At 48.3% G+C, this 24755-nt stretch overlaps 1 protein-coding gene across 2 annotated transcripts in view; it reads left to right on the top strand.

The window, feature by feature from the left end:
• The window catches only part of POLD3 (DNA polymerase delta 3, accessory subunit), a 33942-nt gene that overhangs the window by 1819 nt on the left and 7368 nt on the right, over window positions 1-24755 (top strand). The window contains exons 2-11 of one of the 2 annotated variants that reach the window (XM_072327011.1): window positions 1480-1535; window positions 3047-3149; window positions 5052-5091; window positions 6618-6750; window positions 10024-10282; window positions 12109-12181; window positions 14410-14572; window positions 15888-16000; window positions 22767-22864; window positions 23669-23750. In XM_072327011.1, the coding sequence (XP_072183112.1) occupies window positions 1480-1535; window positions 3047-3149; window positions 5052-5091; window positions 6618-6750; window positions 10024-10282; window positions 12109-12181; window positions 14410-14572; window positions 15888-16000; window positions 22767-22864; window positions 23669-23750 (1120 nt within the window). The remainder of the gene's footprint in view (window positions 1-1479; window positions 1536-3046; window positions 3150-5051; window positions 5092-6617; window positions 6751-10023; window positions 10283-12108; window positions 12182-14409; window positions 14573-15887; window positions 16001-22766; window positions 22865-23668; window positions 23751-24755) is intronic. The other variant, XM_072327012.1, reaches the window with a different exon arrangement.

Consider the following 24755-nt stretch of genomic DNA (forward strand, 5'->3'; position numbering starts at 1 on the left):
TCATGGCCTTGGGATTGGCCACTGTTAGGAATGGCCCCCCACAGCCCTTTTGGCAGCAGTGCCAGAGCCTCAGCATTCTCTTAGGGAACAATTCCCCATCCCGACATCTAGTTTAAAACCATCCCCCTTTTGTCCTACCGCTGTCTGCTCGTGCAGTCAGTCCCCCTTATGCTTATCAGCTCCTCACAAGTACCAGAAGGTTGTCATGAGGTCTCCCCCTCAGGCTGAATATCCCCATCTCCCTCAGCCTGTCTTCATAGGACATGGCCCTCCTCCAGAGCCATTCCAAAAGCTCCATGTCTTTCCTCAGGTGGTGGGGTAAGTGGTTCTCCCTTAAATTCCTTATTCTCCCTAATAGCTGAGCCCATGCTGTAATGACAGCAGCATTTTACTTCAAGGCATAAAGTTCAGATGTGGATGAGACAGTGTTTTTTTCCATGCAATATCAAGGCAATCACAGAATGGTTTGGGTTTGCACAGGGACACCCACAGCTCCATCAGGTGCACAGAGCCCTGTCCAGCCTGACCTCAAATGGGGCATCTCCCACCTCCCCCCACCTCTCTGGGCAACCCCATGCCAGTGCTTTTACCACCTTTATTATAAACAAACATTTGTCTTACATCCAGTTTATGCTTCTGCCCTTTTAGTTTGCAATCCTTTCCCCTCATCACAGCAGATCCTGTTAAGGAGTCTGTCCCCTTCTTTCTTACAGCCCCTTTAAGACATTGGAAGGTCACTCTCAGCTCTCCCCCAGAGCCTTCTCTTCCCCAGGCTGTGCAACCCCCTCCCTCTCAGCCTGTAGTCCTGACTGCTATTTGGGCTTATCATTTTATTTCCATAAGCTGCTGGATTAATGACGGTTTAACTGTGGTGTTTGAGGCAGGAGAGGCCCTAGCCTGGGCTGTTAAAAAAGGCAGGGTGGGAAGAGAAGCGGTTATAGGGATGTGACTCATCCTAATGGTACAGTTACATGCCTGTTTATCTCCTGAGACCTGCCACATGGTGCTATTGGACTGCTGATGCAGCCAGAGATCCGCCTGTTCCTTCTGCCAGCATCATCTGGTCAACCCTCAGTAAATGGGAGAGCCGCGGGTGCTTCTCACAGCCAAGGGTTGTGCTGTTTCTGTTGTGAAGCTGAGCACTTCAAAGGATCACTCAGGTTGGAAAAGACTTATCAAGTCCAACTGAGGGGATTTAGAATGGCTTCAGTTATGCCGTAGCATTTCCAAAAGGCATTCAAGCAGACACACAGCTTTTGGGGTCAGAAATCTGTTCGTATCTTGGGGGTTGAATCCCTTCAGTGTCGTAAATGGGTAGGTGTCAATGTGCTCTCACTTCTACCAGGTTCTCCTGTGTTGTTTCTTTTAGGGGGGGAGGGGGGCCATAAAGTGTTTGACTTCCCCATGGGAGGAGATGTGGTTTAACAGTCTGAGGTTCTCTGAAACCTTTTGTGTTTTGTTTCCTTTCATCTTTCACAGGTGACATACAAATGGCTGAGCTACACTTTAGGAGTCCACGTCAACCAGGCTAAGCAGTAAGTATCAACATATACGCACGCCGCCGCTTTTGTGGCAGAGGATTGTTAATTACTGTCTTCTGGTTGTGGTTAACGTATTAAAATGCTGCCTCTGGAGGCATGTAAAAGTTCAGCGTGCTGTCTCAGGTGCGTGTGGTTATGTTATTTAACACACCTTCACCCAGAGGGTGGTGACGCACTGGAACAGGTTGCCCAAGGAGGCTGTGGATGCCCCATCCCTGCAGGCATTCAAGGCCAGGCTGGATGTGGCTCTGGGCAGCTGTAGTGGGACTGCACTGCACATCCCAGGTCAGGACCCACAAATCCATAGGTATTGCTGGGAGCAGAGTCAGGAAAAGGGGAAAAAAGCACTGATGGTAACTGCAAGTTGTGTGCAGCTAATGCTCATCCACTCTGGTTGCCCTGCAGCACAGTGCACACCTTGTTATGAATACCTGCTTATCTGGCTCCTTGGGATTATGAGTATCTCAAGGATTCTGAGGTTGTTTATACATAGCAAAGTGAAGTTAAGCATAAAATTATGTAAGCATGTTCAGTCCTGTATTGTAAATACTTTCTGTCCTTGTTCCCAGCTGTAGCTGGGGCCTGAAGGCACATTTGCTGTGTACTGAGCCCATCTTCACCTGTGCTGTCCAAAGTACCCGAATATCAGCATGGACATCTAATGTGATGAAAGAATTGATCTCTTTGCTCTGTGTATGTCTGAGCAATTAAATGATGAGTGTTTCAGTGATGGTAAAGACCTGACTGGAGAGCTTTGCTGGGAACACTTCTCATCTTGCAGTAAACTAGAATAAGCCAAAAGAACTTACTGCCATGGAGGAGATGGCTCAGGTGATGTGGAAACACCTTCTCCTTCCCTTGAGAGCAACGTGGAGGTGGAGAACTGAGTACAACTTTGTGCTTAAAGCCCTCCAGGAAGCTCAAAAAGCTCCTTATAGCAGCATTGTATAGTTGGAGTGAATTACGCCAGCGTGGTCATTGCAATCTTCAAGTATCTATGTCATATATTGTAACTGGGATACTTACCATAAGTCAGTGGCATAGGCAGAGGCTGCAGACTCAATCCCTATCTCCCTACAGTCACATATCCCTTGTGTTTCTCATCACAGTGTCAGTGGTTGTAGTTGGGATTATAAATATGCACCTGGCAATGTCTTTGCATGCAAAATCACCAGTTCCTTGGTCAGGAGTTTCATGTCTCTGGGTTGTAACAGCATTTCTCAAGGGGAAGCTTTAGAACAAGAAGCCCGGAGGATCTGAAACAGTCTGCAGCCAGCCATTCAAACACTGAGAGCTTGAATTTGTTTCCCTTTTGGTTAATGTTGGGCTGTGAGATCCTTGGTGGCAGAGGAGGAAAGGCTGATCAACAAGGTCGAGTTAATCCCAGTGTTGATGTGAAAGCGTTTCCACATCAGACTGCCTGTGCTCTTTTGATGTAAGCTGCATTGGAGGGGTGCCGTGTTCTCTTTGCTTTCTGGGTGATTAACACTGGTTTCTTTGTGCAGGATGCTGTATGATTACGTGGAGAGGAAACGAAAGGAGAACTCAGGAGCTCAGCTTCATGTCACCTACCTGGTAGCAGGAAACCTCATCCAGAATGGGCATACAGTGAGTCGTCCTTCTCCAGGGTGTCTATAAACTGTTCTCATCTTCCCCCTTGTTTTGTAACCTTTGGGTCAGAAGCTCAACTTGTTCTGTTTGTTCCAGCAACAAGCACAGCATGCTGGGTCTGCTGTACCTGTACAGTTATGTAGGGTCAGGGTTACCCCTCAATCTTATCATTACTTTTGAACAGCAAACTTCGAGCCTGGGAGGGCCCGTATGAGAGCAGCTGATGCGTTGTCCAAGATCTGCTGTGGAGTATAAGTGTATGAAGTAGTGTTGGAGGGAGCCTTTGATACACCCCTTGGTGTCTATTCTTGTCATTTGGATACTCAGTTATTTTCTAAACTACAATCCCTGGTCTTCATTTAGAGGCGTCGTCACACCTATAGCCTGAGTTTAATGGGTTTTCATAGAATCATGGAATGGTTTGGGTTGGAAGGGACCTTTACGATCACCTATTTCCAACCCCCTGCTGTAGGCAGGGATACCTCCCTCTCAACCATATTGTCTACAGCCCCATCCATTTCTCTGGTTTCTTTTGGAAATAACAAGGCAGCAGTTCTTGGCTCCCTGGAGTTGGCAAGAAGTTTATCCACACATCATTTTAAATACATCAGGGGAAATTTAAAGATCATGCAAGTAAGTGAATTCTGGCATAGGGTACACAGGATATAGGTAGGTCTGTGTTTAACTCAGTAGTTTTCTTTAAAACAAGAAAGATCTACAAAGGTAAGTGCATAAAGATCGCTTATTTTCCCCTTCCTTGTTTATTTCAATATCTTGGTTTTGAGCACTGCCATCCCAGTGGCTGCTGAGAGATGACCTGCAACCACAATGGGTCACTGGGGTAGAGATGAATGGCACCCAGGAGGTGCTGGGTGCTTCCCAGGCTGAATCCCTGAGGGCTATCCAGAGAGAGCAGGACAGGAGCTCACACTTGGAGCTCACACTTCCAGAAGACATGTGGGCATCAGAGCAGCTTGTAGGGAGTTACCTGGCACAACTACAGGGAAGAAATGGATGGGAGTGCTTCAGGTCCTGTCCCTGCTGGTGAGCCTGCACTCCTGCCTGCTGTCAGTAGGTGTAGCCACGAGGCTGTGGATTCAGCTACAGGGATACAGCCACAAATCTGTCACTAACATTTCTCACTGTAAGCACTTCATGCTGTTTACTTACAGCCCTGGCGTGGCACGGAGGCTCTCAATCTTTCTTTACCTTTTCAGGTTAGTTACACTTTCTTGCCCCTTGTTCATTTTCTGGATAGTGTGTGGTATGTGCCAAACACAAAAGTAATGGATGGATTTTGTCCAGCCCGTCTGTTTGGATACTCCCTGTACTAACTGCAGCCTGTTGAATGTCATAGAGCAGGTGTGATACTTGTAGCCTGGAAAGAACACATGATGTAGAGCACATTTCTGGAAGCGTTCATTTCTGGCTGTTAAATTAATGCTTAATTTCTCATTGTGATTTGCTTCTCTGGTGCCACATCTTTGCTAACTATTGCAAGATTGAGTTTGCAGGCAGTGTAAGGATACATGGGCTGGTGCATCAGCTTTGCAGCCGTTGATCGTCATCTGTGTCGCTTTGCTTTTCACAGCTGTGCTGTCTTGTTGTGTTCTCATTTCTTCTGTGTCCTATCTCCTGATGTCAGGAATGGAGGGCTGAGCATTTATTCTGACCTCTGAAACAGTGAATGAGGAAAACAGGAATCTGTGGCTATAGAAATCAGTGGCCTGGTGACCACTTAAAGGTAGTGGTAGAGTTCTGGGCAGCTGCAAAGCTGCACCTGTAACCTGCAGACTTTCTCATTCAGCAGATAAACGAAGATATTGGTCTGGCATAAAACAAATCTTTTCGGATCTTAACATTGCAATTTGTTTTTCTGTTTGTTTGTTTGTTTTTCAGTGCCAAAAGATTGCAGTAGTGAGAGAGGATAAGCTGGAAGGTAAGCAGATCGTGCGATGATGAATCATAGAATCACAGAATGGCCTGGGTTGCAAAGGCCCACAGTGCTCATCCAGCTCCAACCCCCTGCTATGTGCAGGGTCACCAACCAGCAGCCCAGGCTGCCCAGAGCCACATCCAGCCTGGCCTTGAATGCCTGCAGGGATGGGGCATCCACAGCCTCCTTGGGCAACCTGTTCCAGAATGATTTTTTTGCTTTGAAAGAATAACAAAGTGAACAGAGCTCAACACTTGCCATCTGCACATTAAATGCCCGGTCAGGCTGTGTGCAGTTGAGGTGTGTACTTCTTGTACCACTTTGTTTCTCAGAATTTTGACCATCTAAGCCAACAGCTCGGTAACTTCACAACCTTGGGACTGAGGTCTGATTTCCCTGCTGCACATTTGAGTCAACAGAGATTCTTGTCTGTCTTTTTTCCACGTCTGATCTTCTCATAAGCTCTGAGCTGCAACAACAGGAACACAACTGCAGGCTCCGTGTTGCTTTCAAGAAACATCTTTGGCGTCTGAGAACAAACTGTGGTGTTTGTGACCTTTTCCATCAGTACTAATGGCCTCACTTGTGTTCTTCTGTGAAATGTGAAGTGGATTTCTAGTGAAGTTGTCTTCATCAGGGTATTGTCAAGCAGTGCAACTACTATCTGTCAGGTCTGTTGAGTTATGCGTGCTGCGTAGTGCTGGGGAGGGCAGAGTTGTTCGTGTTTTTTGTATTCAGAGCCAGCCAGAGGTCTGACTTACATTTGGAAGAGGCTGAGCTTTGTGATGGGAGCAGGGCTGCTCAGTCTAGGACTGGTCCCAAGAAATGATTACTGTGTGTATTTTTGCTGTGCCTGGAAGCTCTGTCTCAAACCAGGGTAGTGTGGAAAGAGCGATAGAGCAGAGAACAAAGAATTGCTTAAAATAAGAAAAGAAAGCAGCTCTGATCTCAAAGCTACAGTCTAAATAGAGGCAAAGAGACAAAACATCGATTTCAGTGGATTACTGGAGGGCCACTAGGATGATCAGAGGGCTGGAGCTGCTCTCCTATGAGGAAAGGTTGAGGGAACTGGGCTGGTTTAGCTTGGAGAAGAGAAGGCTGAAAGGAGACCTCATTGAGAGCATCCAGTACTTGAAGGGAGTGAATAAACAGGAGGGGGAACGGCTGTTTGTGAGGGTGGGCAGTGATAGGACAAGGGGGAATGGCTTTAAAGTGAGACAGGGGAGGTTTAGATTGGATCTTAGGAGGAAGTTTTTCATGCAGAGGGTGGTGACGCACTGGAACAGGTTGCCCAAGGAGGCTGTGGATGCCCCATCCCTGCAGACATTCAAGGCCAGGCTGGATGTGGCTCTGGGCAGCCTGGGTTGCTGGTTGGTGACCCTGCACATAGCAGGGGGTTGGAACTGGATGAGCACTGTGGGCTTTTGCAATCCAGGCCATTCTATGGTCATTCTTTGAATTTAGTCAGAGCTGTCACCTGGTTCTTTAAAGGCTGTACTAATGGAGTGCTCTACTTTTGCTCCACCCAGCAATGAAGTCTAAACTGGCCACGGTTACCAGCGTGCACGTCTACAGCATTCAGAAAGCCCTGCTCAAAGACAGTGGGCCACTCTACAACACAGACTATGATATCATCAAAGCCAACCTGCACAACTGCAGCAAGTGAGTTGCTCCTTGGTTTTCTTTCTTATGCTGTGTGATTTGAGACCGATGAGACGTTATTACACAGTGCACTTCAGCAGAAGGCAGTGGTTACCAAATATGCCTGGATTTTTAGAAAGCTAGAGTAGAACCATGCCAAACCAGTCCCCAGACAGCACGTTGTATGATTGCTTTATAAATGGAGCTATTTCCAGCTTACAGTTGCTTCACTTACTCTGTTATTCCAGCAGAGTTCCAGTACCTTTCTTGTCAGATGGCTAGAAACATTTCTCTCATTTCCTGGCCACACTTAATCATCCCCGATTTTATCCAGTTCTCTTGTCACACAGGAAGGGTAAATTGAAACAGTACAAAAGCATGAGTGATGTGTTTGGCTGAGCAGTAACCTGAGCTTGCCTTCTGTTTTGCTCTTTGGTCTCTTCCACCCCTCTGAACAGGGCCCAGAGGTCTCCAGAGGAGGCCTGTAAGAGGCTTAGAGGGCTGGAGCACCTCTCTTAGGTTGAGGGAACTGGGGTTGTTTAGCTTGGAGAAGGCTCTGGGGAAACCTCATTGTGGCCTTCCAGTGCATGTGAACAGGAGGGGGAATGGCTGTTTGTGAAGGTGGGCAGTGATAGGACAAGGAGGAATGGTGTTAAGGTGAGACAGGGGAGGTTTAGGTTGGATCTCAGGAGGGAGTTTTTCCCCCAGAGGGTGGTGACGCACTGAACAGGTTGCCCAAGGAGGCTGTGGATGCCCCATCCCTGCAGGCATTCAAGGCCAGGCTGGATGTGGCTCTGGGCAGCCTGGGCTGCTGGTTGGTGACCCTGCACATAGCAGGGGGTTGGAGCTGGATGAGCACTGTGGGCTTTGCAACCCAGGCCATTCTGTCATTCTAAGATAGTTTGTAGGAACTCATTTCCTATATTGAAGTATGAACAGGCCAAGCAGCGCAGGTTTTGTTTGTGTTTGGACTAGTGGAAGGTTGCTTTAGAATTCAGAGGAACTTCAGCTTCCTCCTTTTTCTTTGTGTGGTGCCTGGCAGCTCTGACCTTTCATTCAGATGCATTTCCACTCTGACAGCTTCATCTTGCTGCAATCACTACATGCAGCACTATGGGCGCTCTGGGTTAGAAGGGGGATGGATGCCCAAATGTCGTGTTGTAGAACGAGTGTAGAATAGAAGAAATGGAGCTGCCTTGAGAATGCTCACAAGAGTGTGTTTGGGCAAATCATAGAAGGTCCTGGGTTGCAAAGGCCCACAGTGCTCATCCAGCTCCAACCCCCTGTTATGTGCAGGGTCACCAACCAGCAGCCCAGGCTGCCCAGAGCCACATCCAGCCTGGCCTTGAATGCCTGCAGGGATGGGGCATCCACAGCCTCCTTGGGCAACCTGTTCCAGTGCGTCACCACCCTCTGGGTGAAAAATAACACCTTAAAAATTGCATTTGAGATGTGAATGTCAGTGGCACAGGAAACAATGGAAAGCCCAGCTTCAGGGAACAGGTATGGTGTTCTGGTCACAGTCACCTTGTTGTGCTCTGTTTACTGTAGGGTAGCCCCAGGTGGAGGTGTCAGTGTTCTAGAGGTGCTCGCCTTTCAGATTTGTGCACCCAGAGGATTTAGACAGTGCAGGTTCTGAAAGCCACTTTCTGCAGCCTACGTTTAGTTTTCCTCCTGGCTCTGCAGCAGGAATTCCCAAACAAACAGAGAAAAACGCAGCTTCTTCATCTGTGGCCTGGCTGAAGGAAATTCAGACCAGCCCTTTTGCCTCTCCCTTGGACTTGTCCACTACATGAGCAGTCTGTTACAGCTGGGATGAGATCCCCACAGTCCCTGTGAGCACAGTGGTCTGCCTATGTGTATGTTTATAGCAAACAGAACCCACTGGCTGCTTATATTTCCTTCTCAGTCCATATATCTCATAAGCTCTGGGGCCAGGATCTATATTCTCCTCTGTATTTGTATGGGACCTCTTATGCTGCAAAGGCAGTGGAGGTGACTTGGTGCCCTCATATAAATAGCTGGATTTAATGCATGTTGCTCATGTCAGCTTTCCAAGCGGAAGCAGCTCCTTGCTTGCAGAGCACAGTCCAAACATTGCCTGTTTTTTCAGTGATTATTGAGTGAATTTTGGATGGAGCCCACGAGCTATAGTCACACAGCAGCATTAAGGCAAGGTAACTTCCCAGAGGTGCGTGAGGTTGAGCTGTGCTTTGCTGCACACTCAATACAGCCATTGATGATCGCGTGTCGTTTGTAACCTGGTGAGTTCTGGTGTTGCTCACGAGTGTTTGTGGAGTAGCAGTGAGCTGAAAAGAGGCTGAAAGTAGAAAGGAAAGGGGGATTATTTTCCCTTTAATGTCTCCTTTCCTTCCTTTAAAGGTTTGGATGTCGAGAGATGTTCTGCTGGAGCCTCAAAGTGCCGTAGGGATATTTGCTAATACATTTCAGTTTGTGATCGGAGTCAAAGTGGACTGCTAATGCTGAGGCAACTAATTGGCAGAAAACTGCTTTCTTATGCAAATAAAAACATGCTGTGTAATTCCATGGACTGGAAGGCGTGAGCCCGTGCTCTTTTGTGGTGTTGCTGTAGGAAATCTGGAAAGCCTCGCCTGTGATTTGCACAGTGGGGAGCAGAACTGGGTTATTTTTGGGTACAGCTATTCCTGACTGTCAGTGTCTTGTCTTGTAACTGCGAGCACGTTGTTTAATTCTTGTATCTCAGCCTCCCTCAGACAATCACGTTTCAGACTGCTGCAAGCTGAGATGCATCTCTGTCTACTAGAGGTTGCATGGAAATGCCTTTATATAGTGAAGTGTCTTCTTAGACACCTCAGCAGTTGGGTCGCAGTTGTGATCTCCTTACCTGCTCGCTGCAGCTCTAGTGGATTCTGTCAAAGCATCTGAAAGTTGTAAACATATCAGCTCATCAGACGGCAGAACGATGTCTGCTGCAAGCCTGGGGGAGCGTAACCAGTTTAGGAATAAAATGCAGTTGACTCCATCCCCACCCTGGGTGTGGAGATGGGCTCCCTCCCCCCCCTCCCCTATGAAATCTGAACAGCTTGTTTTGCATCTGAATGCTCTGGCTCCTGCTGGCAGGTCCAGCTGATCTTTTGAGTAGAGGTCTCCATCGTTTTTGCTGCTCAGTGCCAGCCCTGGCACAAATTCAATTGCTCTTCCCATAACAGAATGCAGAACTGGAGAAGCAACTACCAGGGAGGGAGCCAAGGTGGACACGCAAAGGAGGTGGGCGCCTAAGGGGCTAACTCAGTTTCTCATTCCTTCACACAGGTTCAGTGCCATTCACTGTGCTGATGCAGTCCCCAGGACTCCAGCTGAAGTTGCTCAAGCTCGGACGTTGGCACGGGCCAGTTCCCAGACAGCGAGTGATACAAGCACTGTCAGCACACCACCACTCAATGGCCACGGTCCTACAGCTGCTAAGCAGAACTCACAGCCCCCCAAGGGGATCATGGGGATGTTTGCAGCCAAAGCTGCTTCCAAAGCCCAGGATGCAAATAAAGAACCCAAAGCTAAGGAGGCCCCAAGTGTAAGTGACCACAGACCCTTTGGGTTAACAGCTTTAATGAGCTGCTCTTCTAGCTTTGCTCTTCATGCTGGATGTTAAGAAGTTTCTTCACTGAAGGGGTGGTGAGGTATTAGAATGGGCTGCCCAAAGAAGTGTGGAGTCACTTAGGAGCATCTCATACCATAGAATGATAGAATGGCCTGAGTTCAAAAAGGCCCACAGTGCTCATCCAGCTCCAACCCCCTGCTATGTGCAGGGTCACCAACCAGCAGCCCAGGCTGCCCAGAGCCACATCCAGCCTGGCCTTGAATGCCTGCAGGGATGGGGCATCCACAGCCTCCTTGGGCAACCTGTTCCAGTGCGTCACCACCCTCTGGGTGAAAAACTTCCTCCTAAGATCCAACCTAAACCTGCCCTGTCTCCCTTTCAAACCATTTTCCCTTGTCCTATCACTGTCCACCCTCACAAACAGCCATTCCCCCTCCTGTTTATTCACTCACTTCAAATATTGCAAGGCCACAAAGAGTAGTGAGCACGGTTGGGTTTAGTGATTTTTAGATCTCTTTTCCAACCTTAATGATGCTATGAATTTAGCTAACCTTAACCAGCTACAGCGCAGCCTCATCCACTGCTTCCAGTACTAAACTTGCTGCCCGCTGGGAGGGCTCAGACACTTCTGTAGATGTTTAACTGTGTCACAGTCGTGCCTTCTGTCATCGAATCCCCTCAGAGGGAAGTATATGTGCCACACTCTTGACCTGCCCACTGAAGTGTATTTGCCGTAACTTTGACACTTTGACGTTCCTCTTTGAGCCAGATCTTCAACTAGTGTAAACCAGCATAGCTGCATCATTGAGGCAATTGTTCCATTGTCTTCAGTTATGCCAATATATACACCAGTTGAGGATCTCGCGCTCTCTATTGTGCTTAAAAGGATTTGTTTTGAGCAATAAGTGAAATGTGAGAAGCCCAGGTCTTAAAAGTATCAAGGTGTTTAAACTTGGTCTGCGAGGGAAGCTTCAGAGCCTGACCTGTGCAAGACTAAAATGTTTATCTTCCCAGCTGCTGCCTTTTTCCAGCACAGGATTATGTTTTAATTCTAATTAACGCAAGTCTTTTTAAAGCAGTGCGGCCTCTTAAGTGGGCATTAAGATGGTGATGTTCTCTGCACGTGGTTTGGCTTCTTTATTTTTTTTTTATAACAATTGAGTACGTTTTGGTTCGCTTTTGTGATTTAGAACTGATGAGTCGTACTTTGTCTGAATGCAAAGTTCAGCGTCTGGTTGTTTTACATGAAAATAAATGGGATTAGGAGACCAAGCTCTCTTAGGTGTGTGTGTTTGCGCGTGTGATTTGTCTTTCGGGTAGTGGCTATAGGAATGGAATAGAGCAGTGATAGTTCTTTGCAGACTGCTCAGCAGTGCAGAATTGGTGCCAGAGGAGCTGGATAAAGTCTTCATGGTTTGGCCAATCTGTGTTCTTTCCTCTGACGGTTACCATGAATTGAGGCACTGATAGTTTAGCAAAAAGAAAAAAGAACAGTTCTTTATTGGGAACTGACCCAAATCCCAACCACTTCTTTCAGCAACGCTGTGAGCCGTCAGATGGAATGTGACCTAGGTTAGCTCTGAAGGCCCAGCCTACAAGACTACTAAGGAACTCTCAACCTTTCGATCCATTTATTATCTACTCTTCTCAAATTCTCCTACCCAGGTGTTGAAATCTGACCCGCCGACCAGGCAGCTAATTATCCATATTCATTCTGTTTGTTCAGAAGCAATGCTGTGCGTTTTGAGGGCTGTGTTTTCCTGATTAATTCCTGTGGTTACTCCTGTGTTTGCTTCCAGGTGTCTGCAGCGAGCAGTAAGCCATCAGCAAAGGCCAACATCATGAACAACTTCTTTGGAAAAGCTGCCATGAGTAAGTGCTTTATGCCAGGTGTCAGTTGTGGTTACGTACCAACCCTCTGGAGTCAAAAAAACATAAAAGAAAGTCCCGAGGGATATTGGAAATCGATTTTATTTATTTTTTTGCTAAGCAGCAATTAGAAGTAATTAGTGATGTCAGGTGTCTGGCTGTACAGCTGTGATGGGGAGATATAAATAGTGAAAAAGGAGCAGGGCTCTTCACCCTCCACTCCCTCCATCCAAAGGGATGTGAGGCTTGTTGGATTTCCTTTATATCCCTTATTTTTCTTAGGGTTCTCCACATCACGCTTGGAGAAGAGAAGGCTGCGGGGAGACCTCATTGTGGGCATCCAGTTCTTGAAGGGAGCCTTTAAACAGGAGGGGGAACGGCTGTTTGTGAGGGTAGACAGTGATAGGACAAGGGGGAATGGCTTTAAAGTGAGACAGGGGAGGTTTAGGTTGGATCTTAGGAGGAAGTTTCACCCAGAGTGTGGTGATGCACTGGAACAGGTTGCCCAAGGAGGCTGTGGATGCCCCATCCCTGCAGGCATTCAAGGCCAGGCTGGATGTGGCTCTGGGCAGCCTGGGCTGCTGGTTGGTGACCCTGCACACAGCAGGGGGTTGGAGCTGGATGAGCACTGTGGGCCTTTGCAGCTCAGGCCATTCTATGGTTCTTCTGCACTTTTGAACTCAGAAGGGTTAATTTTCTTGGCATGCAGCTCTTAAGGCAAAAAATTAAAGGCAAGTTGTAAGCAGAGTATTTCAGACAACAAGCTTGCTGGGTGGAGATCAATTACGATGACGTATTTGTGCAGGCTAACCCAGGAAGGATTTTTAGCTGATTTAACGTGAGCACTGTTGGCTGGAAGATCAGCTATTGGCAGAGTGTTTGCCAAAACCTGTTAAGCTGAGCGTGTTAATGATGCTCGCTTTTCATCACAAATCACTGAGGAGCCTCTCGTTAAGATTTAGGGTTAATTCCTATCCTGCAAGCTGCGCAGCTGATAATCAGCATAGAAAAGTGGGAGATGGTCTTTGCCTTTGAGTGGGGGTTTTGGGTTAGATGGCCTCTGGAGGACCCTTCCAACTGAAACTACCCATGGCTAAAGAAAGCACGCCAAAGCTTTTGATTAGATGTTGGAAAAACATTTCAGGGCGTTCTTCAAAGATGCTCTTCCAAACAGAAATACCGGGGGATTTAAAGAAGAGTTGCTGGGAAGGAGTAAATGGCAAAGTTTGCCGTCTAGCAAGCAGCTGTTGAAGTCTGCAGGGTGCAGTCAATGAACGCAGCCTGCGGTGCTGATGGACTTCTTTGAGCTCCCGTTTCGCTGTAGCAGATTGCTCACAGTGCTTTCAGCCTGAGACTCAACGAGTCTAAGGGCACTTAACTGCAGTTAACTTCATGAGGTCCTTACGTCTTTGAAGAGCCCTAGATCAAAAGCTCGCATTGTAAAACCCTGAGAAACTGAAATTGCAGTGGTGAAGATAACACAGTGGTGATGAGGGGAACTTTGTGGGTGTATTTCAGTGACTCCCAGTGGGGGTAGGTTCTTTCCTGAGCCCCCAGCAAACTGGGCAGAACTGGAAATGATGATGTGTATAGAAAAGATAGGGGTGATTCCAGAGGTAAGATTTATTCCCCACATGTCAGCGTGATTCTTCTGGCTTCAAAGACTTCACCACTGCCAGAAAGCCCTGAGTTAACAATAGTTGGGTCCTCCAGCCCTCTGCTGTTGATGCTAAATAAGATGGCTGTCACTCAGGCTCTTCTTGTTGCTTTTCATCAATCCTGATTTCTCTGTTTCTCTGCTCTTCTTGCTCGATTAAAGCTCCAGTTTAAAAGGGCTGAAGTGACAGTAAAGATGAATGTGGTGTTTCGCCAAGGGGAATGTGTAGAAGAGGGATGGACTTCCCAATCCTTTGTGGTGACTTTATGGTCCTACTGACCATAACAGTTTCTGCCATTGCCTTGTAGCCCTCTTTGCAGAGTTTAGGAACTGCTGCAGCACCTTTGGCTTGCAGTGTGTTTGGGCTGTGCCATCAGGAATGGTGGAAGCAAATCAGCTGCAGACCCAAGCGTGTCCATGTATGACACAGCTTGGTCCATCCAGATCCCTTAAAGCTTTTTGGCATCATCTGTAGTGCTGTCTGTATGGTTGGTGCATGCTGTTTTGCTTAACCCACTCCTTTATGAGTTGTCCTATGTACGTTCTTTACTGTTTTAAATGCTTTAATTCACAGATAAACTCAAAGTCAACTCAGTGCCTGAGCAGCCAAAGGAAGAAAAAGAAGCAGTCAAGGCTTCAGCTCCTGCAACAGAACCAGAGTCATCCCCTAATACCACAGCAGAGAAACCTGGAAGGAAAACAGAGCCTGCTAAAATTCAACAGAAGGACAAAAAGAGGTGGGCTATGCTACTCAAGGTCCCTGTAATCTCTCAACCTGCTTGTTGATGACCTTACTTTGAGCTGGCTGGATGTACAGCATTGGCTTGCCTCCTCTTCCCAGCTACTAAACAGCACTAAATGTGTCTAAATTTATCTCTCTTAGAATTCTTTCTTAATATTTCTTTTCCATTTAGTGCTGTAGATGCCTCAGGGCCATCTGTGTCTTTGCAAACGGGAAGGGACACGGTCCAGGTTCTGTCCAGTGGGAGGGGGTGGTGTTCCATGAGACAACCTCATGCTGTGAGCAGGCTGAGCACGGACCCCACAGGCAATCTGTGGGGGCTGGCAGGAGCACCTGCGTTGCAGGGAAGGCAGTATATTCCCAAGCTTATATGTACACAGCTCCTAGCACACAAAGTTCTGCTTGTTGATTCCCATAGCAAATGTACTGCTGCTTTCAATGCCTCTGGTTTACTTTGGGCTGAAGCTCCAAGTAAATTCTAAGTTCAACCCTTTGTGTTTAATCCAACCCAAACTGACAGAGACAAAAAATCATTACAGTCTGATGGCTCTCTGGTGGCCTGTGAGTAATTAATTGGTGGTCTCAATCTGTTGCTAACTAAATAGGTGAGCGCACCGCCCAGCCCACCATGGCAGTTGGTGCTAACTGCTCTTCTTATTGATAGTCCTGTTCAGTCCAGGGGCCTGGAAACAGCGTGTTGGCAGCGTGGTGTTGGGAAGGCCACTTGGGCCATAGCAGCTCCATGAGGATACGTGGGCCTTTAGCCTCCAGGCTTGTTAGTCTGACGTGTCTCGCCAACATTAAAAAGAAAGAAGCTATTTTATTTTTCCAGTAGTCTTTAAAAATGGCTCCAGGATTCTGAGACACTACCTCATAGTCAGTCAGTGGCGAGCAGTCTGTCAAAAGAGCTTCTGAGCGATGCTGTTGGGGACATGAGTGTTTGGGAGCCTGAGCTCTAGAGACAAGATCAGAAATGCCTGCTTGCCAGCTTGCTGTGGCCAAGCTAGGTGAGGCACTGGGCAAAACACCGAGCTGCAGAGGGGCTAAAGAAGTCCTCCTTGTTTAAGAGAACGGGATATGGGTAAGGTTGAGAGGCCTGAAAATGCCCTTGCACCTCTGTCTGATGCTGTGGATGGGTATACCTCAGCATGTGATGCTCATATGTTTTGAGGAGGTACCAGAGGTATTTGATCTCCTTGCTGGCAGCTCTTCTATCAGGAATGTATGCAGTGCACACACAGCGTATTCATGCACACACGCACGTGGGATGGTATGTTTTCATTCCTTATCTTCATTTTTCTTTGTGGCAGTAAAATGAAAAGGATGGACAAGTCCGACAACGAGGAGGAAAGAGAACCCGAAAATCAGAAGAAGAAGAGGAAGCGAATCAAGCAACTGGAGTCTGACAGCAGTGATGAGGAAGGTAAGAGATGCAAAAAACCAAGCAGGTCAGGGGCCTGGCTCCATCAGAGCTCCTATCTAAGGCTGTTGGTCAACGATTGAGGGATTGAGAAAGGACTGACAACCGTGCAAATGGCTGTAGTTGGAGCTTTCTGGTTTTCTAATGCTGTGAGTGTTCCGGCATTCCATTGGGGTGCCTCAGTCATTCAGTTTTAGCTTAGCTCAGATCTGGCTGTCTCATCACCGAGTGTGCTGCCTGTCATGCTGATGTGTGTGAGAGAGGTTTGGGGAAGATATTGTGCCTTCCAGAACCATGGGACCGGTCATAACCAGTTCAGTTAGTAAGCACTTGCAAAGTTGACCTCTCCTCTCCCGGGGTCGTTTTTAGTACCTTTATTCTGTTTATAGAAATGGTTTGGAAGACAACATTTGGAAACAAGATTTCCAAAGAAATAAATAGAGAAGCTGGAGGCAAAACAGCTGAGCCATATCCGATGCGACTCTGCGTCTCCTCAGTGGCTGTTGGCTTTGGTTGGAGTTGGGTGCCCAGAACGTCACAAATTTTGGGTTTATAATGAGGAACAGCAGAGCCAGATTCCAAAGAATTTGGATAATTGAGGTGACAAATGCCGTTCAATGTAGATAACTGGAAAATAAGTTGGGGACTGAGCTGGGGAATACGTGCTAAATGGGACAGTCATCCAACAAACTGATCAGGAAAAGAATTTGGAGATCATTATGGGCAAATAATTGAAACCAACAGTGCAGTGTACAGCTCCAGCTATAAAAAATAGGTGAAACGGCTCATAGGTTGTATTAGGAGAGAGCTGGGACTGCAGAACTGGAGCCATTCGCTTCTTTGGTGTGGAGAAACAACCGTGAGATGAAGAGGATCTATAGCACAAGAACGCAGCTGGATATCTTAAAGGTCTCTGTACCACCTTGGGCCTGTTTTCATCATTTCTCTTTCACCCAGCATAATTTCAAGTGATCTCTGTCATCAGGCATCCATTGCTTCCACTGAAACTATGCCACAGGATGATAAATCTCTCAGGAAGCCATTCTTCATGATCAGCCTTAATTTCATCGCATTCCTGTGTGCAGCTCCTTGTTTAGCCAGAAAAGAAATACACATATATGCATGCCCACACTCTGTGGTATTTATTTCTTTAAATGTTTGTAAGCTGTTATCTGGTGTTTCCATTTGCTCATCACACGGCTTACTGACAAGCTGTGTTGTTCTGCTCTGAAGATTGGAATTGCCACTTGATGCACTGCTCCGTGCTGGGCTGGAATCTCTCAGCTCACCAATCCTCTGCTAGTGAGAGCAGGCAGAAAGGAATCCTTTGCTTCAGGGATAGATGGGAAGGTTGTTCTTAGGAGCATGGAAAGCTTGTTGGTTTGGTCTGCTTTTTGTTGTTTTGAGTTGGGGATCTTTGGCTTCACGTCTTCATGATGGAGTTCTGAACACAGCAAGTTGGGAAGTGACCTCAGTTTGTTTGAAGCCTGTTTTCCAGATCTCCTTCTGTTAGAACTCTAATGTTGTGGGGCAGACTCTCATAAATGGAGGGCTGCCTTCCCCGAGGGTATTGTGAACTCCCAATAGCTGCGTAACCTCTGGTTTTCATAGAGTCACAGAATGGTTTGGGTTGGAAGGGACCTCAAGGATCATGAAGCTCCAACCCCCCACCACAGGCAGGGCCACCAACCTCCACACTGAATACCAGCCCAGGCTGCCCAGGGCCCCATCCAAGCTGCCCTTCAACACCTCCAGGGATGGACGGGGCATCCACAGCCTCTCTGGGCAGCTGTTCCAGCACTTCACCACTCTCTGTAAACAACTTCCCCCTGACATCCAACCTCCATCTGCCCTCCTTCAACTCCAAACCATTTCCCTTGTCCTGCTGTTATCTGCCCTTTCACAGAGCTGACTCCCCTCCTGTCTGTAGGCTCCCTTCAGGTCCTGGCAGGCTGCAATGAGGTCACCCCGCAGCCTTCTCTTCTCCATGCTGAACAAGCCCAGCTCCCTCAGCCTGTCTTTGTATGGGAGGTGCTGCAGCCCTCTGAGCATCTTTGTGGCCTCCTCTGCACCCTCTCCAACAGCTCCCTGTCTTTCTTGTATTGAGAGCCCCAGACCTGGATGCAGCAATGCAGATGGGGCCTCATGAGAGCAGAGCAGACGGACAGTCTCCTCCCTGTCCCTGCTGGCCTGGGATCCCATTTGCTTTCGGAGCTGCAGGAGCACACTGCTGGCTCATGTTCAGTTTCTAATCTGCCAGGACCCCCAGGTCCTTCTCTGCAGGGCTGCTCTCAAGGATTGCTCCTTCCAGTCTATATAAATGCCTGGGATTTCTCCAGCCCAAGTGTAAAACCTTTCACTTTACTGTGCTGAACCTCATTAGATTCTCCCAGGCCTACCTTTCAAGTCTGTAGAATCATTCTAGTTGGAGTGGACCTCTGATGGTCAGGTTGAGAACCCAGTTAACTTACTAATCTTACTCTCTGTAGCTTTAGTCCTTAAAAGTAAGACTACCTACCCACTGCTTGGGTATATATTATACAAGTCTGTTCTACAGATTAGCTTTGTGCTGTTCCCTTTTTCAAAAGGGAAAGATAAGAAATCAGAGAGTTCCTATCTTCTCCCTTTCTTATCGAGTCATACAATCGTTTGAGTTGGAAGGGAACCCCTGAATGCCATCAGGTCCCACTCCCTGCATTGCACAGGGACACCCAGAGCTCCTTCAGTGCTCAGAGCCCCATCCCCTGACCTTGGGCATCTGCAGGGAAGGGACACCCACCACCTTTATAAGTAACCTCTGCCGGTGCCTCACTGCTCTTATTTTCTTTAAATCCAGTTTAAATCTCCCCTGTTCTGGTTTGAAAGCATTTCTTTGAAGTAGTCAGATGGAATCCAAGCAGATGTAAGAATGAAAGCTGGATAAAATTGTAGCTTTTGAATCATAGAATGGTTTGGGTTGGAAAGGACCTCAAGGATCATGAAGCTCCAACCCCCCCCAGTGCAGGCAGGGCCACCAACCTCCACATTGAATACCAGCCCAGGCTGCCCAGGGCCACATCCAAGCTGGCCTTGAACACCCCCAGGGCTGGATGGGGCAGTGTGAATGAATGCAGCAGCCAGACTTTAAGAGTATTCACCCTCGAAAAGGTTGTAAATGGGATTCTACAGAGACCTGGGCAGTTTTTATCAGCAACATCAGAATGGGGCCTGGATTGTCATTGTTGTGTGCCACATCCCCATGGGAGCAGGGGAAAGGTGCCATATGCTGCACAGCAGTTGGGAATTGCTGCCAGGCTGGCACAGCTCAGCCACCACCTGCGTAATTCACCCACAGATGATGGAGGGGTAAGTTTTAAATGGGTGAGATGGGAAGCCAAACCTCCAGAGGAGCTATCACAGGTTCCTGGCTCAGCTTTCACTGCTTCCACTAGCGAGCCAAACCATTTCTATTAGGTTGGAGCACCACTCTATGGAGACAGGCTGAGGGATCTGGGGGTGTTGAGCCTGGAGAAGGGAAGTCTGCAGGGAGACCTCACTTTAGCCTTCCAGAGCCTGAAGGGAGCTGATAGGTAGGAGGGAGGGAGACTTCTTACACAGTCAGATAAAGATAGGACAAGGGGAGATGGCTTTAAAGAAAAAGAGGGAGATTTATGTCAGATGTGAGGAGGAAATCGTATACCCAAAGAGCAGAGAGGCCCTGGAAGTGCTGCCCAGCAAGGCTGGAGGTGCCCAAGGCTGGGGATGGGGTCCTGGGCAGCCTGAGCTTGTGGGGGGTACCCAGCCTACAGCAGGGGTTGGGGATGGAAGGGCTTTGAGGTCCTTTGCAACCCAACCATTCTGTGGTGCTGTGATTTCAAGGGGAGGGGGGAGCCCAAAATAAGCTCTTCTTCCACAAGTGTCAGCACGTTGTACCAAGCTGAAAATACAGAGAGGGCCCCGAGGCACAATCATCTCCATTTAAAATCATTTTTCATTTCAAGTTATATTGGTTTGAGGGTGCCTTAGTCACCGCAGGTTGTTTTGCTTCCAGTGCCAGAATAAACTACACAAGTGTGTCCACAGAGGACAGGAGGTTTGGCAGCTCCAGCTATACCAACACCAGCGCAGTTTCATAGTGTTGACAAGCGTTTTACAGCCACTTTGGAGGGTGATTTCAGTGGCACTGTAACCTACAAACTCTATCAGTTTCAGAGAGCTGCAGCAGAAGCATTAAAGCTTCTCACAGTTTTTCCAGGCAGGGTCCAGTGCAAACCAAACAAAGCCAGGGATTTACATCTTTGGTACATCCAGTTGCCCAACGTGTATCCATTTCACGCAGCTGTTGCTGGTGAGTAAACTGTGGGCAGCAGCAAGGGGTTGACTCAGGAGTTATCACATGTCATGAGGACTGTGCTGGCTGCAAGAGGATAACAAAGCAACGCAGCCACGGCTCGATGGTGGTCTGAAGCACTGCCGTGGGAAGGGAGGTGCTTTCTGCCTGTTAAAGCCGGGGTAAGTCATTCAGAGGAGGCTGGGGAATCACCCGAATTTCCCCCTAGCAAAAGCAGTTGAGGTGACCCCCCCCCCAAAGACCCCTCAAGCTTTTCACCAGGCTGATTTTCAGCCCTCTTAGCATGCACACTCCTTACAAATGCTTTGCAGCGGATGCAGCCAGCTCAGGTTGCCTGCAGAGTTCGGTGCTGTGCAACCTGTGGGCTTTTCAGCCTGCAGTTGCCGTGAGACTGAGATAAATATTGAGGATTTTGAGTCTTTGCTGTGGTCCCCCAGCAGTTTAGCACCTCTAAGCAGGTCCCTTGGTTGGTTTTATCTTAGCACAGCTGCCAGACCCGGTGCTTTGGAGCAAGGTGAAATCCCGAGTCATGGTATCCCGCTCTGTTTGCATTTCTGTGCCTCGCTTACTGCAGTAGTTAGGAGGCTGAGTCCTCGTTTGAAGAATGTAATTTATTATTGAGCGTTGGCAGCCAACCACCGTTTCGCTTGAGCCCTTCTTAACCTATGAAGGTCAGCTGGCTGCACGCCTGGCACAGTCGTAACTCTTCACACTGACCTAATCACTTGGGACAGCTACGGATCCAAAACTCGTGTTACGACGACAGCGTGAAGGCAGCAACGCAGCCAGCAGGGCTGGGAGGAGATGCCAAGCAGCACTCTGTCCTCGCAGCCAGCCGCAAGCCTTGTTATTGTTAAGCAATAGGTCAGATGAGGAGTTTCTTCCCCCCACATTCCTTGCTCTCCCCCGCAGCTGAGGGCTTGCATGGCACTATTTCGTAGGTGGACTTGGAGAGGATTCGTTGAAGTCATTTCAATTAGTCACGGTGCTGCTCCTGTCCCCCATTGCTCTGATTTTTCTATGCTGTCGCAGCTCTGTGCTTCTGCCAGCCCCATAGAAGTGACCTTGGCCTTCTTGTACCTATGCATGCCCTGCTGGTCTCACCCCTGTCTGATGCTGCTGTGACAGCCTCCAGTGCTGGTTTTGCACCATACAAAGCTGGGGAGGTTGCCCTGACCATGTGGGGCAGTGCAGGTGTTGGAGGGATTCCAGCATCTCAGTCATTGCATCTGTCTGCTGCTGCACAAAGAGGAACACAGTGACAGATGGGAGAATGGACTTAGCTTTTTGGGGTGGTTTGGGTTTTGTTTTTGTTTTGTTTGGGTCTTTTTTCCTGTGGTGTTCCTTAAAATCTTGTGGGGTGGGCAGTATTGCGTTTCATTCTTGCATGAATTAAACTAAGACGGGAGGTCTTAAAGTGAGACAGGGCAGGTTTAGGTTGGATCTTAGGAGGGAGTTTTTCACCCAGAGGGTGGTGACACACTGGAACAGGTTGCCCAAGGAGGCTGTGGATGCCCCATCCCTGCAGGCATTCAAGGCCAGGCTGGATGTGGCTCTGGGCAGCCTGGGCTGCTGGTTGGTGACCCTGCACACAGCAGGGGGTTGGGACTGGATGAGCACTGTGGGCCTTTGCAACCCAAGCCATTCTATGGTTCTATGGAGGCAGTTTTGAGCTAGTAGAGTTGATCATTTGGGATTTGAAATGCCACTTCTGAAGCAATTACTCTGTTTTACCATTCAGGGAGAGGCGGAGAAACAGAAGATATACACTGATTATGAATGAATATGTGGTCTTAGCCCTGACTCTTTTAATTCCTAAACAGATTCCAGTCCCTTTTCTTAGTGAACAGGTGAAACACACGCCTGAAACATTCTAATGTTGGTGCTGCTTTTCCAAGTTTCACTCAGTGAGGCTGAGCATGGCTTTCCAAAAATACCAGACACACTTCTCCCATGCCATCCCCATCCCATCCCCATCCCATCCCCATCCCATCCCCATCCCATCCCCATCCCATCCCCATCCCATCCCCATCCCATCCCCATCCCCATCCCCATCCCCATCCCATCCCATTCCCATCCCATCCCCATCCCATCCCCATCCCATCCCCATCCCATCCCCATCCCATCCCCATCCCATCCCCATCCCCATCCCCATCCCCATCCCATCCCCATCCCATCCCCATCCCATCCCCATCCCATCCCCATCCCATCCCATCCCCATCCCATCCCCATCCCATCCCCATCCCATCCCCATCCCATCCCCATCCCCATCCCATCCCCATCCCCATCCCCATCCCCATCCCATCCCCATCCCATCCCCATCCCCATCCCATCCCATCCTTGGCCATGCTTTCTTCAGGAGCTCCAGCACATAGCACCTTGGTGCAGGGTGAGCTGTCAGGTTGGAGATGTATTCTTATCATGTATTCTTCTTGGCAGATGTCCCAGCATCTCCCACACTCGAGGAAGAGAAAGCTCCATCTCCACCACCTCTGGTACCTGCTCTGAAGGCTGAGCTGGAGCCAGCATCCGCTGAGGTAAGAGCACACCATGGTGATTCACTTCTGCTTTCATTTGACATGATGGGGATTGCTCAGCCTCTTTTCAGATGCCAAGGGGATGGTCCTGTTTGCCTGCCACGTTTATCACATGATCCACCATGAAAGAATCCATCATGTTCACCACTTCGTTCATTACCCAGAGCACAACTTTACTTAGACTCTGTTTTTTTTTCTGCTGATATAGCACAGTTTTTCTTCCCTTTTGTCCTCCTAATGGCTCTACGAATTGTTGCTCGTGGTTTTACACTCTCCCCTCTAAATCTTGGCCTCTGGAGTCAAGGCAGGGCCAGAATGAAACCAGAGAAACCTCAGCGTTCAACCTTGTCTTGCTGCTGCGTAAGAGAGGTGGGCTCCGGTTGGCACAGAGTCAACCTCTGAGCTGAAAAAACACACGTAGCTTTACTGAAAGCACAGCTGTTCGTCACAGCATGCATCCTGGTGTCGTGCACACCTTGTTATTTCCTCCTTATTCAGAGGTACGATGAAACAACCCCACGCAGAGCTAAACACATTTCAGAACGTCGTGTGCCCTGCAAGAGGAACGTGCCCCTCGTGCTGGCAGATAGAAGAAGCTGCTGTCTGCTTTCAGTTGTTTGGTCTCTCTGAAATTCATCCTGGTGGGATGGAGAGAACCGTGGCATTAATAAAGCTTAGACTGGGCTATCCTGAGAAGGGAGGGGAATTCACTGAGTGTTCTGTATGGGTTTGGTTAGAGACACACCTGGGGCCGTGCAGAGGGCTTAAACCCTTGGTGTCTCACAATCCTCTGCTGTCCTTTAGGCTTCAGCTGGGGGAAAGAAGAGGAAACGGAAACGTGTGCTGAAATCCAAGATGTTTGTTGATGAAGAGGAAGGCTGCATGGGTAAGAGTGGCTGCCTCCCACGCTTCTGCGGGTCTCGCTTTTATTGCAGTTGTACTGAAGGTTTTTATGGGTCAGCCTCTCGTGGGCTTAGGAAGAGGTTCACGATCTCACAGCATCACTTTGTTATTCTGCTTTCCACCTTGTGCTCCCACGTCGAGGTAGCTGCCCTTTCTGTGAAGGCCCTGGGTGGAGGTTTCAGAGCTGTTGTTGAAAGCCAGAAGCTTCAGGTCGGCCTAACTGCACACTGCTTCCTCCTGTGACCTGGAGAAAGTTGTGTAACACCACTGTGCTCCTTCTCTGTATCCTGGCACCGAAGCAGAGCTGCAGGAGTTCAGAATCTGTTTTGGTTGGTTTTTTTTTTCCTTAAAGGTTTTAAAACTTGAAGAGGGCAAAACGAGGTGGTTTTTGTAGTGATGTTGTCAGCTAAACCATATGATGTGCCTGGCGTTCTTCCTCTTAATAGATGTCAAGAGAGTTCAGGCAGTTGTAGAAGACCTGTGGCTATTGCACAGGTTTGTTTTTGTGCACAAGCAGCTGTAGATGCAGCTTTGCTTGGCCCAGGTTTAGGGCTGCGTGCACAAGACTCAGCCTGCTTGTTTGTACCCATTTGTATAGTTGTGTCTTATGTTTCCTATTGGATCTGTGTATCTCCTTTAAAGAAACAAGGCTGGCACTCATTAACTGGCTGTGCTGGTAACTGAAATCTCAAGCCCTGGATTTTCGTCAAGGCATTGGGCTTGCACAGGTGTTGCTGACTGATTTGGCTTGTTGTGTTATGGGGTGTTTTTGTGCTCCCATCCCAGATAGGAGCATTAAAATGCTTGGAAGGAAAATGGATCAAAAAAGCATGAGCAGGGGAGTCAAGTTCAAGAAGTCTGCATCCAGAGCTCGCAGTAATGAGTGCTCTGGGCTCAGCTTCCAGCAGAGTGCTGCTTTCCCTTCAGCCTTTTCCAAATGTATCAGGGCTGGGAAGTTTACCCTTCTCTTCTCCCTACTTTCAAGAAG

Source organism: Excalfactoria chinensis, chromosome 1, assembly GCF_039878825.1.
Source record: "Excalfactoria chinensis isolate bCotChi1 chromosome 1, bCotChi1.hap2, whole genome shotgun sequence".
NCBI lineage: Eukaryota > Metazoa > Chordata > Aves > Galliformes > Phasianidae > Excalfactoria > Excalfactoria chinensis.